This window comes from Antechinus flavipes, chromosome 3 (genome assembly GCF_016432865.1).
Source record: "Antechinus flavipes isolate AdamAnt ecotype Samford, QLD, Australia chromosome 3, AdamAnt_v2, whole genome shotgun sequence".
Classification (NCBI taxonomy): Eukaryota; Metazoa; Chordata; class Mammalia; order Dasyuromorphia; family Dasyuridae; genus Antechinus; species Antechinus flavipes.
The window spans coordinates 558643593-558654920 of NC_067400.1; the positions used below are offsets into that span (position 1 = coordinate 558643593).

The 11328-nt window shown below is 35.7% G+C and overlaps 1 protein-coding gene across 1 annotated transcript; it reads right to left on the minus strand.

The window, feature by feature from the left end:
- Positions 1-254: 254 nt before the first annotated feature.
- Positions 255-10470, minus strand: NLRP10 (NLR family pyrin domain containing 10). Its single transcript, XM_051990814.1, has 5 exons — positions 10353-10470; positions 6588-6892; positions 4641-4760; positions 2465-2509; positions 255-1939 (listed from the first exon to the last, which is right to left on the minus strand). Exons 2-5 carry the CDS (start codon positions 6859-6861, stop codon positions 522-524), a joined length of 1857 nt encoding a protein of 618 aa, XP_051846774.1. The 5' UTR covers positions 6862-6892; positions 10353-10470; the 3' UTR covers positions 255-521.
- Between the last annotated feature and the right edge of the window lie 858 nt (positions 10471-11328).

Consider the following 11328-nt stretch of genomic DNA (forward strand, 5'->3'; position numbering starts at 1 on the left):
TGTCATCCAATGCATTAACTATGCCTACTACCTTTGTGTGATCTGATAGTTATAATTTGATATATTTTAGTGATTATATGCCCAAATGTATATATATATATATATGTACATACTTTGTATCTATATCTTAGTTATTTGTGTATATATTTGTCTCAATATCTCTTTTTGTATATATATATGTATATATATATATATATATATATATATATATATATATATATATATATTTGACTGTACTCATGTATATCTGTGAGTATAGCTGAGTCGCTGTGTATTTATGTTTGTGAGTTAGGAGAATAAAGTACCAGTTGAACAAAGAAGGTGATGAAACATGGGATAGAGTGGCTCTGAGCAGGGATAGGGTCCTAGTTGCAGAAAAAGAAGTTGATTTTGCTATATGGATCAGGAAGAATGTGGGATCAGCCCCTGTAGAATAAAAGCAAAATGAGAATGCCTCTCTAGGACTTTTGATTGCGTATTTACAACTAAGAACTTGAGATCATGAAAGCTTATGGCAACTTTCAGAAATTGGTGGTAACAGAAGCATCAACTATTTTCTTAGAAACTTTCTCTTTAAAATTTTCATAGTTCCTGGTCATTGCAATTTTCATTTCATTCATTGTCTTTGTTAACATTTTCACCTCGTTTTTTAGTGGCAGTGAGATTCGGATGTTGAACTTTAACTCCAGATTCTTTTCATTCTCTTTCTCTAGGAGCCCATGGAGAAACTGCATAGTTCCTGACGCCTCCTGTTTCTCTATTAATTCTTTCAGATTTTGTCTTTCCCTGTCAGAAATCTCTTCCAGCAGGTAGAACATGGCATTGAAGAATTCTTGGAAGCTAAAATGGCTGAAACTGTACATTAGTGTGCCACCGAGCTTTGCTTGGGAACTATTCACATTCAGGACTGAGGAGACATCCACTCCATCCAAGCTGTGTCTCCTCAGGTCTCCCTCTGTAAACAGGATCTGCTGCTTCTGCATGCCTTCTGTGGCCAAAGAGCACAAGCCTCGCAGGACAGCATGCTGAGTGGGCCTGGATAAATTTTTTCCAGTTCGCAGAAAAGTGGAAATATAAGCCATATAAATATCAGTCCTGTTTTTGAGGTCCTTGGTGGGAGACTTGCCTAGTGTCAGCCTTTGTTTCATCCAGCAACAGATGATCCAGCACATTAGAGGGGCATGGCACTCATCAGAGATAGCCTTGTTTGTCTGCACAAAATCAAAGGCCTTCTTTGCCAGATCATCATCCATGAAATATAAAGAAAAATATTCTTTCTTCTGCTCCTGGAAGAAGCCTAGTACCTGGACATGGTGTGAATGCACCAGCCAAGGCTCTAATTTCTCCAGAGTTGGCGGCCTGATAGTGATGAGCAGGGTTGACTGTGGTAGCAGCTTCTTTTGGATTAAACTCTCCAGGAGAACATGCACAGGATCTTTTTCCTTGACTTTAGAATGGAAATCAGAACTTTGTTCAGCAGAAAGGAACTGTAGCTCATCAAGGTCATCCAGAACAAATAGGAGCTTTTGTGGGTGCCTGAGAATGTCAGTAATGGGAGCATTGTTGTTCCCACACAACACGGTGATAAGATGATCCACACTGTTTTCTTTCAGAAGGCTCACCTCTTGGCAGCTAATGTAAAAGACATAGTCAAACCTACCGGTGTACAGGATGCCAGCTGCCCAGTCCTTCAGGACCTTCCTAGCAAGGGTTGACTTTCCAATGCCTGCAGGCCCCTGTAATACTACAGTTTGAAGATCATTGGGTGTATTTATATCAGAATCAAATAGGGTTTCAAGACTGATGCTACATGAATTGTATTGACTTAGAGATTCCAATTGAACCTGGAGATACCTTTGCCTAGCCTTGAAGAGAGTTTCTTCTTTATCCATATTCCGCAGCTTTTTTCTCATGTAAGCTAGGTAGATGTCTCTGTAATCTAATCAAGTGACAGAATATCTCACATAAGAGACACGGGAGTACATTACACAAGAGAGGAGCTTATCTTGGAGACAAGAATTCCTTCCCAACAATAGGGAGAATCTTCACCCTAGCTCTATTCCCAACCCCAACTCTATCCCAGTCCTGCCTCCTGCCCTGCCACAATAATATATTTCCACTTTACTATCCCTGTTGTTTCTAGCTATCAAAATATATCAAAGCAGACAATTAATGAAATTTGCATTTTATCTTTTATTACCACAGAAACTGGGCCTCCCTCAGCACAGGCTATGAATCAGGGTGGTCAAAACCCTTCCTTAATCCATTTCTAATAAGGATTTGAGGATGACATGGATCCTCCACTAATTTTCAATGATATTTTTTCCCAGCCTATGGTATCAAACACATGATTATTAAATGGAGCTGGTCACATTCTTAGAAAAAACCTAAGGCTAGCTATCCTAACCATATAACCCATTCACTTTCCTAAAGTCTTAACCAAAGCTCTCGAAAGAACACTTACCTTTTCTTTCTGAAATAGGAAAGTTCTCTATATGCATGGCTGTACCTGAAAGAGAGACACAAAGACAGATTGAGACAGAAACACACACACACACACACACACACACACACACACACACACACACACACACACAAATACAGAGACAGGAAGAGAATGAGATCTTTGCCTTGCAAACTGAGAACAAGGGACCTCAGAGGTCAGCTACTTCAAACCTTTTTTTTCTTTTTGCAGATGCAAATGCAGATTTTGGAGATGAAAAAACTGAGGCTCAAGAAGATCAAATTATATATTTAATTAATGTGGACAAGAACTATGCAGTGGGGGAAGGAAGGTCAAACACTGACTACAGAGCTAAGGTACTTTCTCCTAAATCATGCTGACTTCCCATCTCCTTAGGTTACAACAGGACAAATTCCATTAACTCTATTCATGTTAGAGAAAGCAACAGAGTAGAGTCTTATGGGAAGAAACAGTCTTATGGTACATTAGTGGTAAATTAGAAAGTGGTAATTGCAGCTTAAAGACAGGCAAGGCCTGATCTGCCAAACAGACAAACTGAGTGATGGAGTATGGAGGTAGAGGATCATTATAGAAAAGTCCCAGTCTTCCTTTTGACAGAAGAAATATTTTCTCAGACAAATTTAGACTAAGGCTAAATTTGACTAAAATGGAGGTATTGTACCTAGTTTTGCAAGAATGTTGCAGAGGGAGGAATATTGCACCCAAGGAAGAAATATGGAAAGCTGAGGAAAAGAGCTATTATGTATCCCTTTGATATGTAAGAGTGAGCTCAAACTAAGAACAAATTGCTAAATTTTCAGGATGAACAATTACCCTTGCAAATAAAAAATCAGACTTTGAATTATTATTTTCCTGATTATCTAGACTTAAAAAATTATGGAGAAAATATTAATATAGCAAATTAAATTTAAATGTATGCTGCATACCATCTTAGGGATGGGGAGGAAAGGGAGAGATAGAATTTGGAAATCATTTTTTTAATTGTTAAAAAAAAGTTTTAACAAGTTGTTGGGGAAAAACCAAAATATTATTTTAAAAATTCCACTAATCGGGGTTGATTTCTCCTGAAAGGGGCATTCCCTTTCAAAAATATTTAAGAGGTTCAGTGAATCTTTGGTTATAGAGAAAAACTACTGACCATCAATTTCTTAATTATTAACTATCCTAATCAATAAATTGCTTATTGATTACCCCCAACATTATGTTGTACATCATTTTATTTTGGGGGGAGGGAGGAAGAGAAGCATATATGGCTATTTAACATTTATCAGCAGAGCCACACATCACTCTGTCCTTTACTACTAAACATGAAAAAGTTGGCTATAGTCAGTGTTTCTATTTCTTCTCTGCTCAGTTTCTTCTCAACCTCTTGGAAAATACCAGCATAATATCTGGGGTTCACTGTATTATTCCCCTCATCTTTCATGCCTATTGAAACTGGTATTCCTGGTCTTCTATGATTCTTGCTGTTAAGATTATTTTAAGATATATTTTCACTGAGCTGGGCTCCAATGTTATGGATCCTAAAGGAGGTGTTAAATTTAACAAATATCCTATTTTTTTTCTCCACCTTTCTTCTTGAATTTATTTGCATAGGTAAGATTGATTTTTAAACAGATAAGATACTTACCAATACTCTAATACAAAAAGGAGCTATACTAAGTTATTTATTATCTCTGAAAAGGGGGGGTTTGTTTTTTGAAGAAACCATTGTGCCTCTGGTTTTATTGTTTCCGCTCTCAACATTATCTGCTTATATCTTACCTTTTCATTACTCCACCATATATCTTCTCTTGGCCCCAGTGACTAGCCAGGTACCTTACTTCTACTTGCTGATTCTCTCCCATCTGGTTTCTTACATCTACATACTACTGCTGCCACCCCTCCTGCTTCCTACCCCACTCACATCATTTTTTAGTTCTACTGCTTCCTAATTCAACCCCTTTCTCTAGTCCTTTACTTACTAAACTGGCATCCCTGGAATCTGATTAGCCCTGTGAATCACCTTATCTTGTCTCAAATTACAAGTTTAGTTGAAAAGAAAAAAATGATTAATGATCAGGTACCAGTCCCAATAGGCAAGGCATTCACAGAATATTGTCATTCTGGGACCCTGAAAAAGGTATTACAATATAATTGAGGAAACTTAATTTACCATTAATTACTGCTTCTCCAAGAGGTTGTGAAACTGCATCTTCTTTTTGTGGCTTTTTGCTGGGATCCTCTCGTCCCTGGTCATCCTTGTCAGAATCTTCTGTTTTGAGGGATTTTACATCTGCAGAGAAAACAAAGTAGGTAATAGAGACTCTCAGGTTCATCCTCAGTCCACTTGGTCAAGGACAATAAGGGAGACATGCTGCTCATTTGACTGAGGAAGCAGATATTCCCAAATGTAGTATTTGCTATTCTACTCTATAATCCTGCTTATATCCAGGATAATCTTCATTTGATCACTTCCAAAGATAGGACTCACAAGCTGAAGAAGAAAGGGAAGCTGACCTCCACTGTTTTATTTAGCAGGGAAAGCACCAAAATCAAAATCATACAGGCTACGGATTGTTGGAAGAACAAAACAAGACAAAACAAAAGAGTTAGAATGCTGAGAATGAAATGGCATATTATAAGCAAAGGCAGTAGAATGAGAGGAGCAGAAAATGAGTTTACAAATGATGGGGAAACATTTTTTTTTACAAGATCTTAAGAGTATGTCCTCATCAAAAACCATAGAATACACACACAATTGACTCACTTCCTCCTGTTTCACTTTTCTCACCCCCATATACACACTGAGCTTATGTGGAATCCTCTCTCTCCTTGGCCTAGCCTCTTCTGAGACTCAGTAAAAAAAGAACAGACATTAAGTAGCATACCATGGCCCTAAGCATTAAACTTCAAAAATGTCTATATGTCTAGAAGTTCAAGACATAACAGAGAAAAAAGTTCTAGCTCTGCACAAGACAGTCTGCAAACTAACATTTATTAAATACCTACTGTGTGCCATATACTGTGCTAAGCTACTGAATTTGTGTATTCTGGAAATGAGGAGTTAGTTATAATGAGGGATTTTTATTGGCATATAGACTGATTCTCTCATTGCTTCATCCTATTCTTATGGGTTCTTTGGCATAAAGAGGTCCAGGCTTAAATAAGGACAGGTTGGTGACTTGCTGATAGAATACTAGGCCTGGAGTTAGGAAGACTTTCACCAAAATCTTGTTTAAATCTTGTCTTAGACAGTAACTGTGTGAGCCTGGACAAGACACTTAACCCTGTTTGCCTAAGTTTCCTCATCTGTAAAATGAGCTGGAGAAGGAAAGGACAAACTACTCCAGTATCTTTGCCAAGAAAATCCCAAATGAAGTCCAGAGGTATTGGTTGCAACTGGAATGAAGGCTGGGATTTGGACAAAGAAGACATAGGTTTATATGTATTTTTGCTTCTTGAGTGCAGAGAATATTACTTTTTTGTCATTTTATCCCAAGCTGTGCCTGAGACAGAATAGATATTTTAGAAATGCTTTCTGAATTGCATTGTTTGTAGACTTGAAATGTTACTTTTTATTCTTACCAGCTGAAATATGGAACATAATTTGGGGTCAGAAACTTCACAGGATTGTGAAGAAAGTGTTTGCAAAACCTTAGGCAACCATATAGAGTGAACCGTGAGGCTTTACAATTGGCAGGGTTTTAGGAGAGATAGGATAAGATAAATCAGAAAGATTACCTGGGTAGTACAAGCCTTGAGAAAATAAGTTCTAGGAAAAACAGCTGACATTTAAACTGTGTTTTTAAAAAAGTATGTAAAGTGTTTCATATACATTATCTCACTTAATGCATCCTCAATTCAGATACCCTGAGAATGAATCCACTGATTTTTCTTCATACTATTCTGTCTTGAACTTTGATTCTCTTCTGATAAGACTTCAAATCAAATATCTCTTTTATAAAGTAATTAACCAAAGGGTAACTAGAATCTACAACTAAAAAACAAATATTAGTTTTGTTTTTAATTGCTATTTTTGTTGTTTTCCATCTCTTAAGAAAGAAGAATGAGGGGGAGAACTTAAATGGCAGGGAAGGCTTCTAGTTAGATCTGTTCTCACCTTTCTCAATGGCTTGCTCCAGCTTTTCAACCAGGTCTCGTTGGTTTATGATTTCAAGAACTTCTTTGGTCACTTCTACTGCGTAATTTACCCCATAGTGCCTGATCAGTAATTCTGCCAAATCCACAGGCTGGGCAGAATGTAGCTGACTCCGGGGCAGAGGATCAAAATCTTTCAAGGGAGGGTCTTCTAGCTGGAATTTGAACTTCTTGAGTTCTTCTTCAATAAGATCCTCAAGGATGTTCATCAGAATATTTCTCAGAGTGATCCCCATGATTTCTGATCAGAAATTGGAACAGAAAGCCCTGGTATTGCCAGAAAAATATGAGAAATAGACATAAGCTTCTTGTAACAAAAGCAGGATGAATATGATAGATATAATACACACACATATACATATATAATAGTGATTAGCTATTATATAATAGCCTATGTCCCCAAAATTATATTGTGTTTACTTTATGTGTTTCACATTTACTTCTCTGCATAAATGTTATTATACACACATGGTTGTTTCATTTTTGTTTTGTATCTTCAGAACCTAAAAAGTGCCTAGTGGATTATAGTCTTTAATAAATGTTTGTTGAAAGCTGTGATATATGATAGCAATGACTTCAGGAAAAAAAAAACTGAAAAGACATAAACTATGCAAAGGGAAGTGAACAGAATCAGGAGAACATTGTACACAGTAACAGTAATATTGCCAGCTGAAAAACAGTGAATAATTAGCTATTCTCAGCAATACAATAATCTAAGACAATCCTAAGGTACCCATAATGAAGTATACTATCCATTTCAAATGAAAGAATGATTTTGTCCAAATACAGATGGAAGCAAACTATTCTTCCTTTGTTTTTACTTGTTTTTTCTTTCTTTTTTTTCTTAATAATATTTTATTCTTTCCAACTACATATAAAGACAGTTTTCAACATTTATTTTGTAAGATTTTGAATTCTGAATATTTTTCTTCCCTTTCTTTCCTTCCCTTTCCTCAAGAGAGTTAAGTAATCTAATATAGGTTATATATGTACCATCAAGTTAAACATGTTTACTAACAGGCATGTTATGAAAGAAATAACAAAACAAATAGGAAAAGCCATGAAAAAGAAAATAGCATGCTTTGTTCTCCATTCAGTCTCTAGTTCTTTCTCTGGATGAATATAATATTTTCCATTACAAATCTATTGGAATTTTATAGACAATTGTAAAGCACATAAATTTTGGAGAAATATATTTAAGACTAGAACAAGGTGTTAATTTAATAGAATTGATAAGACAATGGTTATCTAATTTAGCATGTGAGTTATCTAGTTCAGTATGATTGAGTTAATCTAACAACAAAAAATGGTTCCATAGTGATATGATGATTAGCTTATACTCAATTTATTGTAATGATGTAATTTTAATAGAGTATATAAGTTGGGGACAAACAGCCAGAGACAGACTTCAAGATAGAGGCCTTCCTGGTAGCTTCCTGCCTTCATCATTTCTCCATTAAAGATCTAAGACCCAGGACTGGTCCTGAGATCCTCTAGAGAGCCAGTCTGGACATTATATTTTAATCAACCTGGTGTGGGGGCTCTAAAAAGTAACAGTACATTTTATCACCCAACTTGGGGGCTCTAGAAAGCAGGACATTCCATTTGGATGTGCAGACTGCTGACTGGCTGATTGACTGAGACTGTTGACAAAGCCTGGGAGACTGAAAGAGACAATAAAGACTTTGGACTTTATCCCTGACTATTCTCATGGTGATTACTCTGCTAAAATGAAGGCTGGTCCCAAGACCTCCAGAAAGCTAACCAGAACATTACACACAATATAAAATATTTGGATGTCTACCTGCCAAAACAAACCCAGGAGTTATATAAGCACAGTTCCAAAACATTTCTTACATAAATAATGTCAGATGTAAAAAATTGGAAAAATAGCAATTGCACATGAATAGTAAAGTTAACATAATAACTATGACAATTCTACCAAAATTAATCTACTTTTTTCAGTGCTATACCATAAAATTGCCAAAAATTCCTTTTTACAGCTAGAAAAATAATAACAAAATTAATTTGGAAGAACAAAAAATTAAGAATTTCAAGGGAATTTATGAGGAAAAATGCAAAAGAAGGTAGCTTAGCAGTAGAGACCAAAAAACTATATTATAAAGCAGCAACAAGCAAAACCATTTGATACTGGCTAAGAAATATAGTGGTAGATTAGTAGCATAGGTTAGCTACACAAGGCATTACAGTCAACGACTACAGTAATCCACTATTTATACTCAGAGACAATATGACTACTCTGAAAATATGTTTAAAATGATTATATTTAACCAGTATCAAAATGCTTGCAATCTTGAGGAGGGGGAAAGTAGCAGAGAGAGGGAGAAAAAAATTGGAACTCAAAGTCTTACAAAAATTAATGTTAGAAACTATTTTTACATGTAATTGGAGAAATAAAATGCTTATTTTCTTTTTTCCTGTCTTTTCTTTCTTCCTTTCTTTCTTTCTTTCTTTCTTTCTATCTTTCTTCTTCTTCTTTCCTTCTTTCCTTTTCCTTTTCTTCCTTCCTTCCTTCCTTCCTTCCTTCCTTCCTTCCTTCCTTCCTTCCTTCCTTCCTTCCTTCTTTCTTTCTTTCTTTCTTTTTTATCAGAAATCCAGATGCAGTCTGACCAAGTCAGAATACAGTGGGGGCCAGCATCTCCCTGATTTTAGATGCTATACATCCTTTCGGTCAATTTGTATTTCATTTTTTTTCTTGATATCCATATCACATTGCTAAAGCTCAGTTTACTTAAAAAGTCCTAGATCTTTTTCAAATGAACTGCTGTGTTCTTCTGAAATAACATTCAAAGTCATGTTATTCATTCCAATTGACATTACCTAGTCAAGGGAATCATTATCTTTCCAAATATACTTGAAAAAAAATCTCCAAAATTCAAAGTCTAAATGGTTGCTATCTTGATAAATGGCTTAATATCTCATTTATCCTGAGCAAATCTATGACAAAAAATAATAGATTAGTTGTGGATCTGCACTTATAAAATTATCCTGTCATTTGCCAGTGAAATTAAACATTCTAAAGAAAGCAAAAGAATGAGAGGGGAAGCAGGGAAAAGACAAAAGACAGATAGAGAATGAAAAAAAAAAGGAAAGGAAAAGAAAATTAGGGGAAATGGATGTATTGAGCAAAACATGAGTTGAGTATTGGACATGAGGTTATCCAAGCAGGTCATTTTAAATAAAGAATCAGAGTGTGGGGAAGAAATTAAATCAGACACATTAAGGATTTATTCATGAAAAGGAGCTCAGTATAATAGGATCCCTAAATTCTATGATTCTTTTAGTAAAATATAATATAAAGTAATTAGTGTTGTTAAAGAAGAAGTCAGTCTTGTTGTTGTATATTTTTGTGAATGGAACAGAGAAGATGAACAGAAAATTAATGTCTCCATTCTGGTCTTACTTTTAGTTAAGGGAGAAACAGGTACCAAAGTTTAATGGGGGTGATGGGAAATATGCAGACTTCTAGCCTTTGGGATTGGCGCAAATGTCCTTTCCTTCTTTCTAATTATCCTTTTGCTCTTCACAGTTAGAAGGAATATTTATTCTCACATAATAAAGAATACATAGAATAGGAAAGAAGAAGGGTCATTCAGCCCCTTCATCATTACCACCCCACTTAGAGTTCACTCTTATTAGCAATTCTAGAGTAGAAAGACTCAGCTTTTTAGACAAATAAAAAATGGAGAAGGAAAATGGCACTCACCACTGTAGGTATGTCTCTCTCCCTGTGTTTCTCTTTGTCTCTTTTCTTTCTCTCTTTCTTTTTCCCTCTCTCTGAAAAACTCGTCCTTCAGATTGTAGATGGGAAGCTATCACTAACATACCACTCTGCAGTAGTGAATGGTTGGAAGGCAACAGAACACACATTATTTAAAGAGTGAAGACTATAAAATTAGCATATCACCACAATCTCTCATCCTGACCTCACCCCCTCTTGACTGAGCCACTCCTATGCCAGTCATGCTGGGACTAAGAAAAAAATAGAAATATATTTAGGAACATATTGCATAACTAATAGAATAAAGTTGGATTGTAACAGTAAGAATATGAATATACAGAATGACATCTTCTATTTGTATATTACTACATATTTATATTACATATGCACGAGCACATACACAGACAGATACCCACAAAGCATGGAATTCCCCATTTTACTTTCACTAAATTTGATTCACACAACCATGAACATGTACACATACACAGACACACATACACACACACACTCACTCACTCACCCACAATGTATGGAATTCCCCATTTTACTTTCACTAAATTTGACATGGAATTTATTTTTGACTTCTAAGATTCTGGTCATCTCTAATTCATTTTTATTGGCTATGCTCAGTTTTAGAATAATGGTAACTCCTCTTTATTTTATCTTTTGAAAGACAAAAAAAAAATTCAGTTGCTCTGCTTTGAACAAAGACTTCTAGCAGTATCTGAATAACAGAAATTCACCATTGTAACTATGACAAAGGAGATGGGTATTTATTTGTTTTCCATAGCTATTAAAATTAAATTGGAAAGAATAAAACAAATTAGAAAACTGGTACCCACAAGGACAAGAATGGAGGCTATCTTCCCCCAAAAGAATGTAAACTCTTTGGGGACAGGGACTGACTTTGTAATCAGGGATAGTAGCTTGAAATTTGAAAAGGAAATAAGAATATACATAT

Coding starts and splice junctions, on each gene's coding strand:
- NLRP10 (XM_051990814.1), bottom strand. CDS start 6,861: ATGGGGATCACTCTGAGAAATATTCTGATGAACATCCTTGAGGATCTT. Junction 2,510..4,640: donor TGGAGAAGCAGTAATTAATG/GTAAATTAAGTT, acceptor TCTCTCTTTCAG/GTACAGCCATGCATATAGAG. Junction 1,940..2,464: donor TCCTATTTCAGAAAGAAAAG/GTAAGTGTTCTT, acceptor TCACTTGATTAG/ATTACAGAGACATCTACCTA.